The sequence below is a fragment of the Pyrus communis genome, chromosome 14 (assembly GCF_041283825.1).
Source record: "Pyrus communis isolate YQ-2024b chromosome 14, ASM4128382v1, whole genome shotgun sequence".
NCBI lineage: Eukaryota > Viridiplantae > Streptophyta > Magnoliopsida > Rosales > Rosaceae > Pyrus > Pyrus communis.
This window is the reverse complement of record NC_142578.1, coordinates 23,486,121-23,506,630: the sequence shown is the minus strand read 5'-3', so window position 1 is coordinate 23,506,630 and position 20,510 is coordinate 23,486,121. Positions and strand designations below refer to the sequence as shown.

The 20,510-nt window shown below is 36.9% G+C and overlaps 2 protein-coding genes across 4 annotated transcripts; both read left to right on the top strand.

Moving 5' to 3' along the window:
- The first annotated feature begins 1,700 nt into the window (after positions 1 to 1,700).
- Positions 1,701 to 14,621, top strand: LOC137712978 (uncharacterized). 3 transcript variants are annotated; one of them, XM_068452197.2, is made up of 28 exons: positions 1,701 to 2,045; positions 2,175 to 2,269; positions 2,917 to 3,016; positions 3,248 to 3,352; positions 3,534 to 3,696; positions 5,096 to 5,213; positions 5,335 to 5,397; positions 5,521 to 5,601; positions 5,747 to 5,841; positions 5,945 to 6,095; positions 6,257 to 6,343; positions 7,239 to 7,358; positions 7,543 to 7,671; positions 7,753 to 7,850; positions 7,957 to 8,080; positions 8,653 to 8,760; positions 9,534 to 9,675; positions 9,866 to 9,976; positions 10,071 to 10,128; positions 10,864 to 10,939; positions 11,548 to 11,733; positions 11,831 to 11,941; positions 12,301 to 12,462; positions 12,574 to 12,732; positions 12,851 to 13,084; positions 13,190 to 13,363; positions 13,592 to 13,698; positions 13,809 to 14,621. In XM_068452197.2, exons 1-28 carry the CDS (start codon positions 1,883 to 1,885, stop codon positions 14,350 to 14,352), a joined length of 3,864 nt encoding a protein of 1,287 aa, XP_068308298.2. In that variant the 5' UTR covers positions 1,701 to 1,882; the 3' UTR covers positions 14,353 to 14,621. The 3 variants fall into 3 exon arrangements, with proteins under 3 accessions (XP_068308298.2, XP_068308297.2, XP_088540011.1); XM_068452196.2 differs by having other exon boundaries at positions 10,056 to 10,128; XM_088683885.1 differs by lacking the exons at positions 1,701 to 2,045; positions 2,175 to 2,269; positions 2,917 to 3,016; positions 3,248 to 3,352 and having other exon boundaries at positions 3,556 to 3,696; positions 5,481 to 5,601; positions 10,056 to 10,128.
- Positions 14,622 to 15,271: 650 nt separating this feature from the next.
- Positions 15,272 to 20,429, top strand: LOC137712992 (SWIM zinc finger family protein). Its single transcript, XM_068452216.2, has 6 exons — positions 15,272 to 15,414; positions 17,022 to 17,351; positions 17,800 to 18,451; positions 18,773 to 18,972; positions 19,064 to 19,308; positions 19,428 to 20,429. Exons 2-6 carry the CDS (start codon positions 17,083 to 17,085, stop codon positions 20,219 to 20,221), a joined length of 2,160 nt encoding a protein of 719 aa, XP_068308317.1. The 5' UTR covers positions 15,272 to 15,414; positions 17,022 to 17,082; the 3' UTR covers positions 20,222 to 20,429.
- The last annotated feature ends 81 nt before the right edge of the window (positions 20,430 to 20,510 follow it).

Here is a 20,510-nt window from a genome sequence, read left to right as displayed (position 1 = left end):
TGGATTTGCTATAGTGGCAGTATATGTCGATGATATGAATCTAGTTGGAACCCTTGAAGAGCTCAATAAAACTGTTAAATATCTGAAAAGTGAATTTTAAGTGAAAGACTTTGGAAAAACAAAATTCTGTCTTGGCCTGCAGATCGAGCATTGTGCTAATGGAATTTTGGTCCACCAATCAGCTTACATTGAAAAAATCTTGAATTGATTTGGCATGGACAATACTTATCCACTAAGCACGCCAATGGTCGTTCGTTCTTTAGACATTAAGAAAGATCCATTTCGTCCAAAAGAAAATGATGAACTGGTCCTTAGTCCAGAAGTACCATATTTGAGTGTAATAGGTGTTTTACTATATTTAGTACAATGTACTAAACTAGATATAATCTTTTCAATCAACTTGTTAACAAGGTATAGCTCTACTCCAACAATTCATCATTGGAAGGGAATCAAATATGTACTGCGATACCTTCGTGAGACAACAGACATGGGTTTTTTTACTCAAAGAAATCCACAAATGACCAAGTCCTTGTTGGATATGCAGATGCTGGTTTTCTCTCTGATCCGCATAAAGCCCACTAACAAACTGGATATGTGTTCAAGAATGGAGATACAACAATATCTTGGCACTCAACAAAGCAAACATTAGTTGCTACATCTTCAAATCACTCAGAAAATACTAGCTTTACATGAAGCAAGTCATGAACGTTCTTGGTTAAGATCAATGATCCATCATATCCGAAATTTATGTGATCTACCTTCAAAGATAGACAGTCGAACTGTCATCCATGAAGACAATGCAGCATGTGTTGCCTAAATGAAAGAAGGATTCATCAAGGGTGATAAGACTAAACACATATCTCCAAAGTTTTTCAGTGCACATGAGCTTCAGAAGGCTAAAGTTATTGAAGTTAAACAAATTCATTCCAATGAAAATCTGGCAGACTTGTTCACCAAATCTTGACTAAAGTGCACATTTCAAAAGTTAGTGCAAAGTATCGGATTATGTCAACTTACCAATCAGCTAAACTTGAAAAATGCGAAATCAGGAGGAGCATCCATGATACATGCATGTTGTACTCTTTTTTCTTCGATTATGATTTTTCTCACTGGATTTTTCCTATCAAAGTTTTAACGAGGCAACATTAGCATACTTAACTCTATATCAACAATCCAGATAAAGTCGTACTTTTTTCCTTCGCTATAGTTTTTTCCCACTAGGTTTTTCCAAGTAAGGTTTTGACGAGGTAACTAATGTTGATATGTGGGCATCCAAGGGGGAGTGTTGAAAATATTGGTAATGTTGAAACCGTTGGCAGCTCAATAAATGCCCACATAGTTTTTTCAATACCCACACAAAAGTGATGTAGACTTTGGAAATAAAGGTGATCGTATTTTCAAAGTCATGTGCTGTAAATTTCAAAATGTAAGAATATGCTCGCATGGAGTTGTTCTATAAATAGAGCACTCTGACTGCTATCAAAACACATAGAAAACAAAAATGAAAGATCATTAACATCAGTATCTATTCTTTCCTCTTTTATTTGTCATCCCCTTGAATTATAGTTACAGTGTGATATTTTACCCCTGCTTCGCTACTGTTACTAGTAAAGGTTATCTCTCCAACTTTTACCTATTTATAACAATATCATACTTCTTCTCAAAAAATAAAAAATAAAAACACTTGCACCTCACAAAAAAGTTCTGTATGCAGATTTCATTTGCCAGAAGCGCTCTTCTGCGATCTTCCATTGACGCTCGGGATCTTAGCGAGCCAAACCCACGCCTGACTCACCCCGACCCGCGTCGACCCGGTGAGTGACTCAGTCCCGTCATTCACCCCGAGTCGCCGTCACCAATTCCACCGCGCATTTCCAGAGAAATGGTGGATCCGGCGAATACGCCACTTGGCAGAATGCTATTGGAAGAGATCACTCCCGTTGTCATGGTGCTCCGTACGCCCCTCGTCGAAGAAGCCTGCCTCAAGAACGGCCTCACCTTAGTCCAAATGCTCAAGCCCTTCTGCGTCTTCAACAACATCGACGGTGAACCCCACCCGCTTATTTCTCACTTCCCTACTAATTTGTGCATGTATATATGTGTGTGTGTGTGTGTGTTAGGGTTACTGAGGGTGGAATTTGAGTGGAAATTAAGATTTTTGTGTTTCGGTGCAGTGCCTGTGCGGACTGCGAGTGATCAACCCTACAGGCTTCAGAAGTTCGGATTGCGGTTGTTTTATGAGTTGGATATTCGGCAACCGAATTTGGAGGTAATTTTTCGATTGTGCTGTTTGGTTGCTGTGAAAATGTGGGAACTGATAAAAATTGGTGTTTAAGATTTTCATTAAAACTTGGGAAAGTACGAACCTTCACTTCAGTTGGAGTAGGATTGTGTGAATTAGTTGAAATCCCGGATAATAGATATGTGAAAGATTCAAAATTTGAGCTAGTTTCGCTCAATTTTTCTGGGCTACTAATTTGACTAGCGGATATTAGTAGCCTACTAGGCTGGCCCATATAAACATCTGACTTGATTTTGAAATGACGGACATTTACCGAGAGATGGGAAAGGGAAAAGGGAAAAAGGACTATAATTGTTAGATATTTAGTATACAGAGTAAGCATTAGGAAGATACATAAGCTCGAGTTGAAACAATTACGAGTTTGACTTGTTAAATGTTCAAATGTTCCTCGTTGGTCAGTTCAATCTATTATGTACTCCGTGTTGCTCTGTCCATAATGACATGTTTCTCAGTGAAACAAAAGGAGAAAAAAAAAGTATCCTGTTGGAGTTTAGGTGGGTTTTGGTATTTGAATATTAGATCTGTTTTGCACATGCAGTTTTATAGTTAAAGGTTAATTTCCTATTGGATGCCGAACTGTTAGAGCCTGAGATATATTGTTTAACTTCACCTAGGTAGCAAAAGAGAGGTTGAAACAAGTCATAAACCAGGCGGCGGATAAAGATCTTTCTGAATTGTGCTCAGACCTGCCTCAGATTGATAATGCATTATCCAGTAAGTAATATTCCTTATATAGATCCGTGGTTGACATTCAGCTCTCAAGGGAGTTGTGTTGTACCTAACTAATTTCTTTTATTCTTATTTTTAAAATTTATGAAATGGATTGAGCAATTATCTTTCTTAGGCTATTCTATGCACCTGTGTTACTTGTATAATTGAAATTGAAATGAATTCTTTTTTACCCAGATCTACAGCTTTAACTATGATTATGGCTTTCCTTTGCAGTATCGGAATCTGAAGTTCTACCATCATGGTTTCAGTTTTTCAACAAAGAGCTTGTACATAGCGTCTCTTTTTCAGACCATGAAGCTTTTGATCATCCTGTGGCATGTAAGGTGTTGAAACTTATAAAGTACCTATTCTTTTGCCTATCTAGTTACAATTTTAATGACAAAGCTGAAAAAGTCTGGTCCATGCCGTAGTCATAGAATCATAGTTCTCAAAATGCTGTTTTCTTTTTGGGGTATTGGTTGGGTTCAGTTGTAACTATATTGTTTGGTTTTACTTGCAGGTCTCGTTGTAGTTTCTTCAAAGGATGATCAGCCTATCAACAGATTTGTTGACCTCTTTAACACCAAGAAGTTGCCCTCCCTTCTTACTAATGGGGCAATGGACCCAAAGATTTTGAAGCATTATTTACTAGTGCATGATAAACAAGATGGCCCTTTAGAGAAGTATTTACCTTTCTGGCCCTCTAATCATGTTAGAAAGCAAATAAAGAATCTGCATGGCCATAAATTATTTATACCTTTTGGTCAGAACTTAGCAAATTAATTCGTGTACATATTTGACTGAATTTAGTAAATATAAGGAGGTAAGGTACTAACGGGTATTTTCATACCGTCAAGGTACATGGAGTTGAAACAAGGTAAGACAACGTTGATAATCCAAGTAGTCTTCTTAGTTCTTATTAACTTTATTAGAATTATTGATCCTCATAATCAAGATGTTCAAGAGTGTTATGGTGGATATCAATATTCAGGATAAGGGTGTCCTTGGTTTGGGTCTGAGGTGGGAAGCTAGTGGGTTGTTTTGATTTATCTTGGGCTCCCTTTGGAGTGTAATCCATGCTTTCTGAAATTCTGGGATTATCAATTGTAAAAATTCTGGGAATGTCAGTGTTTGCCTAGAGGTTGTAGCCTCATGCTCATGCAGTCAGTCTTATATACTATTCCTACCAATTTCATGTCTATGTTCAGACTCCCAAAAAGCTAACAAAATCCTAGAGAGATTTTCTAAAGGATAGAGATTTGAAACCTTCAGCTTAGGCGGTCCTCTCTTAGGGAAATAGATGATCTTCTCATAAGTAGGATTCATGGTTTTGTTCTGTCATTTATAAGTGTTTTCTGCAATATAATTGGTGAAGGATTGTTGAAAGTCCTAGGTGTTTTTTCCAGCTGTTTGTGCTGGTGTTTCTATGTTTTAGCTTTTTAAGTCCTGATTGTTTTCTGTGATCTGGTTTGACCTTCTTGACTAACCTCTTTGTTTGTTTCCTTCCTGTGATATTAATACACTTGTTTCTTTATAGTAAAAAAAGGATTGTTCAGTTCCTTATTTATAGTTGGGGTTCAAGTTGGTGGTGGGGAATGGAATATGAGTAGATCTTGGTAGAAGTTTGTCTTGGAGGTGTACATCATAGTCCAAAGAAACCGTCTCATTGGTGCCTTTTTGCTTTAGAGATGCCGAGTGTATTGGTCATATTGTCCTTTTATCACTCATATTGGAGGGGAGGTTGCTTTAGGTGTTTGGGATTGTGGGTGTGCTGCCTAGAGATTGCTACTCCTTATTTGGGGAGTCTCATATTGGAGTTATTTCAAATGAAAGTTTGAATTTTGTGGTGATGTCATGTTTGGCAATTTTGTGAACTCTTTGGATGGAAAGAAACAATAGGATCTTTTATTGTGGCCTTTTTGTTTTTGGACATTTTGTTTCTATTTCCTTGTACTTATTTCTTCTCTTATTTTTTCAAAAAATCTTGTATTTGGATGAAGTCTAATAGAAATAGTAACTTTAGATAATCAAAGTTGACAACAATAGAAAATTGATATTGTTGGAGTCTTATTCTTTTTGCAGGGCAACTAAAATTTTAACTGAAATGAGGAGCACTTTTGGCTCTGACTGTCAGTTACTGTGCATTAATTCTTCTCAAGATGGTGTGGTTGAACATCAAGATTATCCCTGGGTGCTTTATGTAAGCTATTCTGAAGTCCTCTGTTTTTACCTTGTTCTGTAGGTTTATCTGATGGTATTGTTATATAAAATTGTTAGATGAGGTATAGCTGAGGCTCTATGCTTGTGTATTTTATGGACAGAAATTTGAAGATTTACCTAGTCAGCCGCTTCGTTGCTTCCTTAATATTGAGGATTTTAATGAGGTAAAGTACTTTTTGTTGCTCATTATCAAATGTTCTTATAATCCTATGTTAGGTTGATAATTAAAATTTTCTGCTGACGTAAGAATTTTTACCATGATATCCAATTTGTACAAACTGGGACAGATAAAAGACCTGATGCAAGATTTATCAACTAAACACATTATTCCCTACATGGAGCAAAAAATACGTTTGCTCAATCAGCAGGCATGTATCTCGACAATATTTCCTTCAGTTTCTGAGTACTTACTTTCTAGTGTACAATTGGTCCAATCCTTTCTTTATTTTTACTTTCAGTATTTGCACACTTATATGTGTAAAACTATATTATGTCTGATTCTGTGGCTTTCAGGTTGCTGCAACAAGGAAAGGTTTTAGGAACCAAATAAAAAATCTATGGTGGAGAAAAGGAAAAGATGATGTGGTGGATTCTCCCAGTGGCCCTACGTATGCTTTACAATTAATTTTATTTCATTATTATTTTGTTACTTAGTGTTCTTTGTTATATCCTTTTATTTTACTAATAGGCAGTTTACATTCCATGTTTTAGGTACACCTTTAGCTCCATTGAATCCCAAATTAGAGTTTTGGGTGATTATGCCTTCATGCTACGTGATTATGAACTTGCATTGTCGAATTATCGCCTAATATCCACAGATTACAAGCTTGACAAAGCCTGGAAACGCTATGCTGGCGTACAGGTGGGTTTAATGGCTTCTGGATTCTTTTTTGGATTTTCATTTTACCCCTCTGCTTATGTATTCCTACATTTGATTCTCTCTCTTGGCTAAAAGGTCTTTATTTTGTTTTGTGAATGTTCCCATGGTGTAACAAAGCTCACTTATTTCATTTGTTCTTGCAGGAAATGATGGGGCTTGCATATTTCATGTCAGACCAGTCAAGAAAGGATGCAGAGTATTGCATGGAAAACGCATTTACTACCTATTTAGTATGTATATTTTTTATTTTCCTGTTTGGTTTGAGATTAAGGCCTTGTTTGGTACACATGATTGGATTGGAATAGATAAGACACCATTTTAAAGGTATGTTGAAAGAAGAAATTAAAAAAATTGTGACCAACATAGAGGTAGGATAAGGATTACCCAAGAAGAAAAGTTATCCATTCTAATCCTCCCAGGATTAGATGGGAGAAGTTTTCGTCGCGTCCAATCCTCTTCTAATCTCCTCACAATGAAAAATCATTCTCATCTACCTTCAATATGCCTTGAATTTAGACAGTTAGCCCTTCCAATCCAATCCTTAAACCAAACGAGCCCTGAAACATGTTTGCGACGCTGAATGCCCTTGAGGAATAGGTATAACATGACATTACCCAATGCCTCTCTCAATCTCAGGGATAAAAGCTTTTGGTAAGGTCATGTAGATACTAGTGAACCAAATTGTAGGTCTGTAGTCCATGACTTCAACAAATGGAGTTTTAGGAATCAAGCATATTTTAATGGCATTAGTGTTCATATCACAACCCCTCTCTTAAAATACTTAAAATATTTTGTTAGATGATTAGTCTCTAGTCACAAGGCCAACAATCTTGAAATGCTGTCATGGAAAACCCACCCAACCAAAGGGACTTATCCTTCCATAGTCAAACAGAACTTTACAAGTTTCATCTTTCTTAAATTACAATTCCATTTTTTATCTCAATAGATTCTCAGGTTTGCATTTGCATGATTGTTTTGTATTTTTTTCTGGAAAGCAACTGGCTAAATTGGCAAATGTTTGAGGCTGTTGACTTGGATTATAATATCCACTTGCAGCTCCCCCATATCTTTCCCTCTGGTTTATCTCTTCCAAATTTCTTACACATTTTTTTGGTATCCAAGCAGAAAGTTGCACCATCTAGCCAGCAAAACGCAACTAGGTGTGGTCTTTGGTGGGTGGAGATGTTGAAGGCACGACATCAGTATAAAGAGGCTGCAACTGTTTACTTCCGTGTTTGTACGGAGGTACTGCCTATTTTTCAATTTAATAAGCCACGAGAACATTTTTCTTACTCCTGAGTCCTGACCAATTCTTTTTTTGGAGCTGCTACATTGTGCTATAATGGTTGAGCAAGTGTCTTACTGCTACCTTTTCAATATAATCAGTTAGGAGGTCTTTTTTTCTTATTCCTGACTAATTCTTTGTTAGGAGCCACTGTATTCCGCTGTAATGCTTGAGCAAGCGTCTTATTGTTACTTGCTCTCTAGACCACCTATGTTGCACAAATATGGATTTCATCTTGTTCTTTCTGGTGACCGTTACAAGAAATCTGATCAGGTAGCTATTCTTTAGGTTGTTCAACTTAACTTAATAAATGCTGCATCTTTTGAAAAAGATTTCTTGCCTTGAGCCATCCAGGTCAAACATGCAATTCGCACATATAGAGGTGCCATGTCTGTGTATACAGGAACTACGTGGAGCCATATCAAAGACCATGTTCATTTCCATATTGGACAGTAAGTTATATGAACTTAGATGCGGCTTTAATTTGTATGTAGTTTTGTATGCCAGCTTCTTTTCTTACAATCTGTAGCGTTTTTTCATACAATTTCTGTGATTTAGGTGGTATGCTCTTCTTGGGCTATATGATTTGGCTGCAAATCATGTGATGGAGGTCCTGGCTTGTGGTCATCAGTCCAAGAAAACGCAGGAGTTATTCCTGAGAGACTTCCTTCAAATTGTTCAGGTCAGCACTAGTACCCTTTGTATTCAATGCTTGATTGAGGAGAAGGAAAAAGTGCAAGGTCCTTAAAAGTAATTTGCATTTGCTCGAAAAAAAAAAAGAAGGAAAAATTAACTTTCATTTTAGATCTCAAGGTATAATCTGGTTTGGCTTTGACATTTTACTTTCATCACCCTGCATTCAAAATGAGTTTAACTTTAATGTCATATTTTTAGTTCTTTGAAAACATGTGTACGACTTTTTTTCTTATCCCCACCTAGGGTGGGCTACAATGTTAGGTGATTCTCTCCACCCACAGAGTCTGTAAAGTTAAATATGATCCTGACAGGAAACATAATAACTTCTCAGGCCCTCTAGGCATCCACTGACATATTCAAATTGGTATGGAAGTTTTAGCAACTTCTGGAGCAAAAATTAGTAGACTGTTAAGGCACCCTTTTATTTTTTGCACTTTTTGCTTACGTTATATTTTTTAGATTAAACAGTTAAAATTTCTTAAAAAACTTTTAAGCAATCTACATGACTTCAGCTAGGTTTTGCTGCAAACTAACTGAGGTTTCTCTTGGATTATATAGAAAACAGGGAAAACATTTGAAGTATCAAAGCTTCAATTGCCGGAGATCAATATTTCATCTCTTAGGGTAATTTTTGAGGATCATCGGACCTATGCATCATCTGCAGCTGTAAGTTGTATTCCCTTTCTATGTTATAAATGTTCTATTCAATCCTCCTCCTTTTCTCTCTGTTTCCTTGTTTTTTCAATGATGACTTCCTCCTAATTTTATTATTTCTTTCTCTCATTTGATGGAGCTATTAGTAGGCTGGTAAGTTTAGTTGTAGAATATGAGGATGATGTTCTTATTGGAAATAAGGGTTGCACTCCCTTATGAAAAAAATATATGGATGTTGCTGTTTCAGTAATTTTGTTACAACATTTCAGTGGAACAGAAGTAGTTGGAAATATGCCTGCTCTTGTAAACCTCGAGGGGTTTCCATGTTAATGCATATATTCCCAGGGTGCATAAAGTTTTTGAATGAGGTTACAAATTGTTAAGTGTAGAGATTGCCACTATGTACAGCACAATATGATTGGGTAAATTAATGATTTACAAATTAACTGTTTATTTTTTATGGACATATTCTGTTTTGTAGCCTTACCAAATTGTGTACTGATATTTTGGGAACTTCAAGAAAAGAATTTTGAGAGTGCTGTGTAGAAAATTCAATGTGGTAAACATAGTATGATGTACTAATGAGCATGAATTACTCATGAAAACTCACGTAATTTGTGTTTTGATCACAGCTGCCGATAATGCGATCATACCTATTGTATTCCTTTTAACTTATGTGTGATGCTGATGAGAAGCTTTTCTTTCTCATGGACTTTCTTGAATGTTTCTTTAAGGTGGTTTAGACTGGCTTGTAATTGGCATTGTTGTGTTTCTAAACATTCCAGGCAAGTGTCAAGGAAAGAATATGGCTCTCCTTAGAGGAGGAAATGATTCCAAATTTGTCCACCGCCAGAACTAATTGGTTGGAGTTACAATCAAAGCTTATCCCAAAGAAGTACAAAGAGTCAAATGTTTGTGTTGCAGGAGGTATGAACACGAACAATATATGAAGTTGCATGATTAGTACTTTATATATTAAATTGCATCCTTCTAAGGATTAATGTACATCCTTCTTTTCATTGATATTGAAGACAGAGTATGTTGTAGGGTTATTATACGCTCAGTTGATAACTTGATATACATTTCTTGATATTTTGTTCTTCATTACCATATGCAGAAGCTGTCAGGGTTGATATTGAATTAAAAAATCCGTTGCAAATTCCCCTCCCTTTGTCTAGTGTTTCCCTATTATGCGAGCTTTCTGCTGTCTCAGATGAAATGAAATCCGGTAACTACCCCACAGAAACACAATTGAACTCTTCAAGTTGATTATTGGCAAGAACATGTCACAATCATTGGCTGATCAGTTTGTGATGATGCAGATGCAAGTAGCTCGTTAGTGGAGATTCAGGATGGAGAATCTACTAGTTTAATTCATAGGTGTGTACATGGCTGTTTATAATTGCTTTGAGTATTGTCAAAGGCATTGGTGAGGCACTCAGTGCAATGCGACTCTAAAATGCCTTTGGGCCACTACTAGCATCTTATCAATGACTTCTCTTGCATTACTGGGCATGAGCTGTTTTGTTGATGGATTGATAGTTTTTCTTTTTTCTTGGAATACTTACTAGCCAAAGTTATCTTTTAATGACTCTGTAAGGTCTCAATCAAGACAATCACTGAAAGTTTGAGGAGTTCCTTTGGAGAGAAATCTCATGTTTCCATTCCGCTTCTCCTTTTGGCAAGACTTGTATCAACCTGTAGTAATATTATCATTCATATGGCTGCCTGCATGCCTTTATACTACACAACTAGTTGATTTTTATTTTTTATTAGTTTTTAATATGGACCAGTTTGTTGTGTTTGTTAAATGAGTTTTTGCTTTGCTAAGTTTGGGCCTTATAGTGGTGCTTGTGGGCTTCACTATTGCATGATTTTACTGGATTTTAGGCTTCCCCATGGACTTCTTAATAAGCCAGCCTATTTGGGGCTTAACCATAACCAGTGTATAATTTTTGTTGTAGAACTTTGTGTCCTTAATGCTTACTCTTAAATGCTTTGATAATTACGCTTTGGCCTTGAAAACATTCTGTACTTGTCTATATCAATATCCCTATCTCGGTTCTTATCATGTTTGCACCTGCTAAGGTGGATTTGTTTACTTAATTTTTGCAGGGATGTGAACTTTGAGAGTTCTTTATTTTCTTTGTCTGATGTGGACTTTTCATTAGCAGGAGGTGAAACAATTGTGGTGAGTACTTCATTTGAGTTGTTAAAAGTATTGCAGAATGAAGTGTAATAAGATCATCCATAAATTTAAAGTAATTATGACTTTCCTTTTGCAAAATTTTAGAATCACAGAGTACTAGAAATATTTTGATGTTTCTTAGTCTATGGAGTCATTGGAGTATGAATTAATTTGCATCTGCTTGATCCATGCTTATGATAGAAAGTCGCTTGTGATTGAAACTGACAAAACTAGGTGGTTATGCTACTAAAATTTAATAAATGTTTTTATACTTGTCATTCCTAACTTGATATGAAACTTTGTACTGATAGAAAAATAGAGCTGAATTGTTAATATATGTCGTTAAATGTCTTTTCTTCCTTTCTTCTTTTTTTTTTTTTTTTTTTTTTCCTGTGTACTTCCTGTGTGCATTGTGCCAACTTCAGTTGTTTATTTTTTCGAAGACATTATTTCTTATTTGAGATCTATTTTACATGTCTGTGGTTATCCTTTCTGTTTGAAAAGTATAGTCAAACTTATTTCCCATGCCACATTTTATAAACATATCTTGTTCACAAATTCATTATTATACTTCTTGAATTCTGCTTATTGTCAGTTTCTGTTCCTTTCAGGTGCAACTAACGGTTACTCCTAGAGTAGAAGGCATTTTACAGATTGTTGGTGTAAAGTGGAAATTGTCAGGCTCTGTTGTTGGCTTCCATAAATTTGACACTAACCCCATGAAGAAGATAAGCAGAAACCGAATACAGAAGGCGAAGCATCCTCATTGTGATAATTTAAAGTTTGTAGTTGTTAAGGTGCTTGCTCCCATCTCCTATTCTTTCCACTTTCAGAATTCTGCAATGACTATCTTTGGGCATCCATTTCTTCTAACTATCTTCTTTCCTGTGTCAGAGTGTACCAAAGCTTGAGGGTGTCATTCATCCACTACCTAAAAGGGCATATACAGGAGATTTACGGCATCTTGTGTTGGAGTTGAAGAACAAATCTGAATTTGCTGTGAAGGTATGGTCGTTTGCACTTACTTATGGTCTCACTGTATAATCAGGTAGTTGGTTTACTCGTGTATGTTTTTGTGAATGTATCTTGCATTGTATTAACTTTTATGAAATGTTTATTTGCTATTTATTGTTAAGGATGTAGTATAGGTAGTTGGCTTGAACTTTGCCTGATCACTTTGCCATACAGGATTGTCATGTACTCAATGCCATTGCATGAGCTAATGCTTATGCACTGTTAATTCATGGTCTTGAACAGTAGATATAGCCCAAGCTTTCCTTTATGTCAGGCAGGGACTAACCATGTAAATTGATGCATACAATATGTTTAATGTGCTTATATGTTATGGCCTGATATTCTTGCAGAATTTGAAAATGAAGATTAGTCATCCTAGATTCTTGAATCTTGGAAAGCGAGAAAGTTTGAACTTGGAGTTTCCTGCTTGCTTAGAAAACAAAAGTTCTGATCAGTCTGCTGAACATGCTAACCTTAATGATGTTTCTCATGCCCTGTTTCTATTTCCTGAGGTCAGCATCCAAATTCTCCCGATTTGTATCTTTATATGGTTTGTTATGAAGCTGTAATTTTCCAGTTTCTGGTCTTATAGTGTTTAATGTTTATGTTTTTCTGTACTTCAGGACACTATTATTCAAGGGGAAACACCATTATCGTGGCCTCTTTGGTTTCGGGCAGCTGTTCCTGGGAACATTTCCTTGTACATAACAATATATTATGAGATGAGTGATATTTCAAGCACCATGAGATTTCGCACTTTACGCATGCATTACAATTTGCAGGTGTGTGGATCATTGTCAATTGTGAAAGTTTCTTGATTTGACTCACTTTTCTAAGAAGTACCTTCAAATATATTGATTTGAATATATCAATGATCAATATTAACATTCATTTTCACAGGTATTGCCGTCATTGGACGTGTCATTCCTTATCAGTCCTTGTCCATCAAGATTGCAAGAGTTTCTTGTGCGCATGGATGTTGTCAACAAGACAAGCTCTGAAAGTTTCCAAATTCATCAGTTGTCATCTGTTGGGAACCAATGGGAAATCTCATTACTTCAACCCGTTGATGCCATCTTTCCTTCACAATCTTTAACACCTCATCAAGCATTGTCATGCTTCTTCAGGCTCAAGGTTTGTGAAGAAGCTGAAACTGTGGTCCTATCTTTTTACAGAATTTCTCCACCCCTACCCTACCCCACCCCTCTCTCCTTCTAATGAATGAAATTTTGGATTCAGAGTCGTGGCAAGTCATCAACTTCTGAAGACGAGAAATCTTCCCATCCCCGACTTCAGGGAACTCATTTGAGATTGGGTACTCAGGGCAATAATGGACCACGTTTTGATATAGCTAGCTCTCCTCTGGCAGATTTCCACCTCTCTGAAAGACTGTACCAGGAAGTTTTAAATAAGGTTGATATATTCTTGCTCTATATAACCATCTTTTTTGGTTCACTATTACTCATCGCATTGCTTTCATTTGGTTGTTTTGACTTGTAAATCACCATGTCTTGAAGGGGAAACTAAATTTTATGCATCGGAACATATACAAGTCATGACCCAGTAGCTTATGCTTTTGTGCACTGTTGATGCTTCTCAGCATTATTTTCATATTGACCCGTTTCTTTTTGTATGGATTAGGGAGACACGAATCCGGTTGACTTCATATTGATTTCCCGGCAGAATGACATTAATCCTGAGGTTTCTGAGCCACCGCGTCTTTTTTCTCATCATGCATGTCACTGCAGGTAAGTTTTGTTTCAAGATGAATCTTTTCTCGCTTTCTTTACTTTAACTTTGTAGTTTCTTGTTTTAATATTATGTTACGCTGACATCTATTTTGGCGTTTAATTTACAGTACTGCGACCACAAGTCCTATATCATGGCTAGTTGACGGACCTCGAACCTTATACCATAACTTCTCTGCTTCTTTTTGTGAAATAAATCTTAGCATGACTATATGCAACACATCGGATGTAGTTGCATCTGTACGCATAAACACGTCGGACTCCAGTACTAGTGATCATTTAAGTGATGCAACTCCAGTTCAACCTGCCACGTCTTCTGGCGACCAAGATGGATGGCATGACCTCTCACCAGTGACTGACGTCAAAGTGACTTCCGATGTCCTTGGATCCCGGGCCAGCAAGTCAATTCCCGTGGAGAGCGTCTCCCCATTTATTTGGTCCGGGTCAAGCTCTACTAGAGTCCATCTTGATCCCATGTCAAGAACTGAAATTCCTCTTCAAGTTTGTGTATTCTCTCCCGGGACATATGATCTGTCGAGCTATGTTTTGCATTGGAATCTTTTACTTTCTAATGATCAAGAAAATCGGGATAGGTCGTCTTCTGGGACGTGCCAGGGATATCCGTATTACCTTACTGTACTCCAGTCGGATTAATTATTTCCTTTCATTTCTACGTCCTCCATAACGACGAGTGTACTGTGTTTTGTATCTTTGGCCCGTAAATTATTATACGATCGCGATGTATCTCTTGTATTTTCATTTTTGTTTTTGTGTTAGCACAGTAGGAATTATGAAAGGGTTAGGAGATTTACAAAGATGATATCAAATTGTTTTTTGCTCTCTGAATAATAAGAGCAGTGAATTTTTAGGGGTGTATTCAGAAATTAATATACATGAATGATTGTTCATTTTTTGAGTAGAAACAATTCGTCTCTTGATGTTTCGATTATGTATTTGAGATTTCCCGAACGCGATATTAAGCGATGGACGAGCACCGTGAATTGTGCATTCTGCTCATTTTCTCTTCTGCACGGTAATTGTCCTGGCCATCAAAAGAGAATCAAAAGATAAGAAAAAACACAGATGTGCAGAAAGAAAAAGGTAGCGGGCGGAAATTATTTATTTTCCATTGGTAATCTCCGTAAACTCTTCCTTTTTGTAACATTAGGAGTTGTAAAAATATTTGTGTAACGTGTATTTTTCTTTGTGAGGAGAAATGTTGCCATATGGGTGTATAAAGCCGATGAAGTGCTTATGCCGGGTATGATATTTGCGATTTCATAAGCCAATAACGCAATTAGAACATTTCCAAGACTAACGCTAAATCTTTTGTTAAATTAGCAAGCTATTCAGTTTTACTTTTTATCTCTAACAACTCTCGCTTTTAACAAACTTTAAATATTTTATTCTTAACAGTCGCAACTCAAACCACTAAGTGCGGTTCGTGATTACGAAAATTATTTAACAATTTAATTTTTTTTAAATTATAAGTCAAAAACAACGGAAAGCAAATGTTTCTCCAAAAACATTTTTTTTTAATTTCATAAATAAAAGATGAAAAATAACAATTAATGGAACTTGACAATCCTGCCCCGTCTGTTTAGCCGTTCATTTCCAAAGCGCCCTCTCCATATCTCTGTCGCCGCTCCTCTCCAGTCCAGTCCGTTCGAGAACTCTCCCTCTCATCTGGTTCGAGCACTCTTCACCAACAAGAAGGTAAATTTCCTTCTCTGTCAACCTCTATCTGCTTATTTCAACATTTTTTTAGTTGGGAAATTGAAATATTGAACTGGATAATTGGAAGATTTGGGTTTCTTTGATCTTCGTAGTCTCAATAGCGTTTTGCGTTTAAGTTTTATTAATTGGTTAGCGAAAATGGGGCACCAATTCTTCAAAGGCTTCTTTGGATTGGTGCTGGGGTGATAAATAGTATAGGGTAATCAAGGTTTATTGGTTTCTGGGTAATCAGGGTTTATGGGTTTCTGTGTAATCAGGGTTTCTGGGTGCTGTGATACATAGTTAGGGTAATCAGTAGTAATATACGTAAAAGGGTTTCTGGGTTTTCATCAAAATATAAATTGAAGTTGAACACCAGGAATACATGTAAAGGAATGTTCTTGACTGAATGAAGTTTTGTTCTGGGCTGAGATTACAAGTGGAAAGAAATTGGCTTTCGACCATTTAGGGTTTTATGAACTGACCTAAGGAGTAAAGCTAAATAGTTAAGTTCTTCCTGCAATTTTTTGTTTCTGGGTTCCTTCAAATTTATTAGTATTTTTGTATGAAATCTGCTCTTTTCGGCCAGCGGGCATTGTTGTTCCATGTGAAGCACCAAAGGAACGCAACTGAATTGTCTTCCAGTTTAAGTTTATTTATTTTATTTTCATTTTTTTGGGTCATCGTGGTTTTGTTTTTGTTTTTCTTTCTGTTTAAGGTTACTATGATGCTTTTTGTAAATTTTTGTTGCTTGAACATGGTGTTATAGGGGTTTATTGGTCTGACTGTGTAGTCTAATAGAGATGGGAGAAAATGGTTGCTTGGGGTGTGTAATAATCTTACTTACTGAGAGAAGCATCGAATTTCGTTGGTGGTTTGTTAGTAGGGTTTAGTGGGAAGTTCCAGCTAAGGCCAGCCTGAAATTTGGATTTGTAATTTGTAGGAAATGCTTATTTGATAGGAATAGAATTAGTGTAGCTGAGATCATTAGCATCAATGATTTTCGCAGTTCCATCTTTGGAAACACCATCTTTTGTATTAGTGAGTAAATGAGGTTTTAAAAATTTTAGTAGGTGAGGCAATAATGGATATCATTTTACTTTTCTGGATTCTGAGCACTGATTTCGTTTTCGCAAAACAAGTGGAACCTCTAGGGTTGTAGAAAGTTGTACACATGCTGAAATCATGTCCTGCCTTTTCTCTCTATGTGATAACTCTCCCTGACTTCTATCTTTTGGCCTTTTCTTTAACTGTAAATATTCTTTTGGGTTTTTCTCTGTTTCATATGCTAATACTTTTGCTCTCTTGGTCCACTAGTCCAAAAGCCTAGTTGTTCTGTTTTTATAAATATTCGGATTGTGTGACTATTAAATTATGCATTAGACTCCATACATATACTTTAGAGTATTTATTTTATACTTATATTTTGTACTTTCTTCTATGTAGATTATAAGAATATTATTATTGTGACACTGTTTTAACTAGCTACCTGTCCGAAATAGAGTTCCAAGTTTAACAACCATGAAACTATATATGCAACTTCTTGATTTGACTTGTTTACGATATTTTGTTGCTAATTAAAGGGATTGTGTTTACTGTATTTGCAGATGTGCTGCTAATTGTTGAGCTGGTTTGGTACTAAATATTGCGTTAAGGATCTACAACCCTATGGCTATTGTTGAATCTATAAACGATCTTCCAGTTCAAGATCCACCGGAGGAGGATTTCTCCTCTGCTGATTTGACTTGGACCAAATTTGGCACTACCGAGAACCATGATGATGCAGCCCTCATTCCTTATGACCGAGTGGATGACTTTATAATTGGAGAAGGCTCAAATTTAGAGTGCCCAACAAGATTTCATATTGAAAGGGGAAGAAGAAGAAAGATGGGCATCTTTACGGAATACAAGGATGATGAGTATTTGGAATATAAGCTGTGAGTAAAGAAATTCTTAAACCATACCACCTCATTGTTCTTCTATTATCTTCTTCTGGAGGACCAAAAAGCTTACTTTTCCACGAATCATTCAAAAGATAGTGTTGTTCTGGTAAAGTCTGCTTTAGTGAGTTCAAAACTTTGAGTTTCCAGCTTATCTAATATCTGGTTCGAATTCGCAATCTGCATGTGCATGTTCTTTTACTTTTAATTTTGATCTTGATTTAACCAACATAAATCAGGTGTATGAGGACAACATTGAGAGTTTTCTGCTCTGGTGACTTTGAGATTACCAATTTTAATGTTGTGGGTCATATGAGCAGCAACTTTTTGGATGGACCACCCCCCCAAAAAAAAAAAAAAAAAAATCTCTCTCTATTTCATATTCGCCGCTATTTTCTTATTTTAGGCACTACAGTTATTAATTGTTCATTCTTTCTTGTTGAAGGTATTGGTGTTCTTTCGGTCCTGAAAATTATGGGGAAGGAGGGGGTATTTTGCCTAGCAGAAAATATCGACTCAACACCCGCAACCGTGCAGCTAGACCTCAATCCATGCGGGGCTGTACATGCAATTTTGTAGTGAAGCGTTTGTATGCACGCCCATCACTTGCACTAATTATATATCATGAGAGGCGCCATGTGAACAAATCTGGTTTTGTTTGCCATGGCCCACTTGACAGAGACGCAATTGGCCCGGGAGCCAATAAAATTCCATATATCTGTAATGAGATTCAACAGCAAACAATGTCTATGATCTACCTTGGCATTCCTGAAGAAAATGTACTAGAGAAACACATTGAAGGGATTCAGCGGTATTGTGGTTCGAATGCAAAAGTAAATAGCCTTGCTTCCCAGTATGTCCATAAACTTGGGATGATTATTAAGCGATCTACCCATGAATTGGATCTTGATGATCAAGCTAGCATCCGAATGTGGGTTGAACGCAACAAAAAATCCATATTCATTTATCAGGATACTTCAGAGAAAGATCCTTTCCTTCTGGGGATTCAAACGGAGTGGCAGCTGCAACAAATGATTCGTTTTGGCCACCGCAGTCTCATTGCAGCTGATTCAACATTTGGCATAAAGAGACTTAAGGTAACCAAATCATTAATGCTTTTTGTACAAGCTTGTGAACTGACTAACCCTTTAGTGAGCTATAAGATTTCTTTCCTTATTTCTAGGTTTAGTAGGACTTGTTTCCTAGAGAATGAATCGTAATAAACGAAAAACTCTTGCGGGTAGTTATCTTGTTATCATGTTGACTTTTCTTTTCCATCACATATCCATTAAATACAGGGTTCATTTTGGAATATATGAGTTACTGAGTCATGAAATGATTCGTGAATGTATATTTTTGTAGATTTAGGGAATGTGCATAGAAAGTAGATATTTATTTATACGTGTTTGAAATGGCAGTATCCTTTGTGTACACTTCTTGTCTTTGACTCAAGACAACATGCACTCCCTGTCGCATGGGTCATCACGCGTAGCTTTGCAAAGCCAGATGTGTCTAAATGGATGAAAGCTCTACTTGATCGAGCTCGTAGTGTTGAGCCCGGATGGAAGATCAATGGTTTCTTAATTGATGATGCAGCAGCTGAGATTGATCCCATCAGGCAGGATGCTCTGTCTCTGTAATTCTCTGCATTAAATTTATCTGGACTTAGAATATTGTGCATTCTAATAACACATTTCATGGTCTTTCAGAGATATTTTCTGTTGTCCCGTCCTATTTTCCCTTTGGCGTGTTCGTAGATCATGGCTGAGGAATATTGTAAAGAAATGCAATAACATTGAAGTTCAGCGTGAAATTTTTAAACGTCTGGGTAATATTGCGTATAGCATTTGGGATGGAAGTGATACCCTGGTTGCCTTAGAAGAACTAACACAAGATTTTGTTGATCAGACTGCATTTATGGAATACTTTAAGCAGTCTTGGGTACCAAAGATTGGTTAGATCTCTCTCTCTCTCTCTCACTCACTCTGACACACACTGATGCACATTCCTGGACACATCATGTTTAATGGTCTTACAAGTTTTGCATGAAACTATGTTGTTTCTTGTTAACAGAAATGTGGCTTTCAACAATGAGGAGTCTTCCGCTTGCAAGCCAAGAAGCATCTGGTGCCATTGAAGCATATCACATCAAGATGAAAGTGAAATTGTTCGATGATTCACATCTTGGAGCGCTCCAGAGAGTTGATTGGTTAGTGCACAAGCTAACCACTGAGCTGCATTCAAGCTACTGGCTTGACCGCTATGCAGATGAATGTGATGCTTTCCAAAATGTTAAGGAGGAATATATTGCTTCTACGTCATGGCACAGGGCACTGCAAATTCCGGATTCTGCAGTTTCCTTAGATGATAAAGACCACCTCTTTGCCAAGGTTTTGAGCCAGAAGGACAGCGGCACCATGCATCTAGTGTGGAATCCCGGATCAGAGTTTTCCTTTTGCGATTGTGCGTGGTCAATGCAAGGGAACCTTTGCAAGCACGTCATCAAAGTCAACATGATCTGCGAAAGTCGCCAAGGTTATCAGCCTTCCATGTCTTCTCAGTCATTCAAAGATGTCTTGATGAACCTTTTGAAGAAACCAATGGATGATTCGATTGCTCTAGATCACTCAATGGCCTGGACAATGCAGATGCTTGATCAAATACGAAATCTTGTGGAAGTGAGTAGTGCTAATGACATTCGCACGGTGGTAAACAATCTGCCGCTGCAGTGGGTTTCGAAGAAAGGCAGAACCAGTTTTGGAAAGCCATTGACTAATCTGACTCTTCCTTCCGCGTCCAACGATCCAAGGAGCACCGCAGCAAGGAAAAAGAACCGTAAGCGAAAAAGATTGTCGAGATTGAGATGATTGTTAGGGTTGGGAGAGAGAGATATAGGATTCCTTAGCCTTGCAACTGTCTTTTGTTTCATATTCTTTAATCTTTATGGAAGAATTATAGAGGAAAATCTGATTTCAGTTGTGACAAGTATATAGTATGATCTCTATGTTCTCGGGAAATTGTAAATTGAGTTAACATTGCAATGATAATTTTAAGCACATGGAAATGTTTGTCAAATTTTCTCGCATTGCAGGTTGAGACTCGATTGGCAAGATGTAATTTTTATGGCACATTTACGTAATTGTAATCAAAATACTT

Excerpts from the sequence above, each read along its gene's own strand:
- LOC137712978 (XM_068452196.2), top strand. The coding sequence starts at position 1,883 with ATGGTGGATCCGGCGAATACGCCACTTGGCAGAATGCTATTGGAAGAG. Across the intron at positions 5,398-5,520 it reads ATATTGAGGATTTTAATGAG|ATAAAAGACCTGATGCAAGA; the intron begins GTAAAGTACTTT and ends AAACTGGGACAG. Across the intron at positions 7,359-7,542 it reads ACTTCCGTGTTTGTACGGAG|GAGCCACTGTATTCCGCTGT; the intron begins GTACTGCCTATT and ends ATTCTTTGTTAG.
- LOC137712992 (XM_068452216.2), top strand. The coding sequence starts at position 17,083 with ATGGCTATTGTTGAATCTATAAACGATCTTCCAGTTCAAGATCCACCG. Across the intron at positions 17,352-17,799 it reads GAGTATTTGGAATATAAGCT|GTATTGGTGTTCTTTCGGTC; the intron begins GTGAGTAAAGAA and ends TTCTTGTTGAAG. Across the intron at positions 18,973-19,063 it reads GCTGAGATTGATCCCATCAG|AGATATTTTCTGTTGTCCCG; the intron begins GCAGGATGCTCT and ends ATGGTCTTTCAG.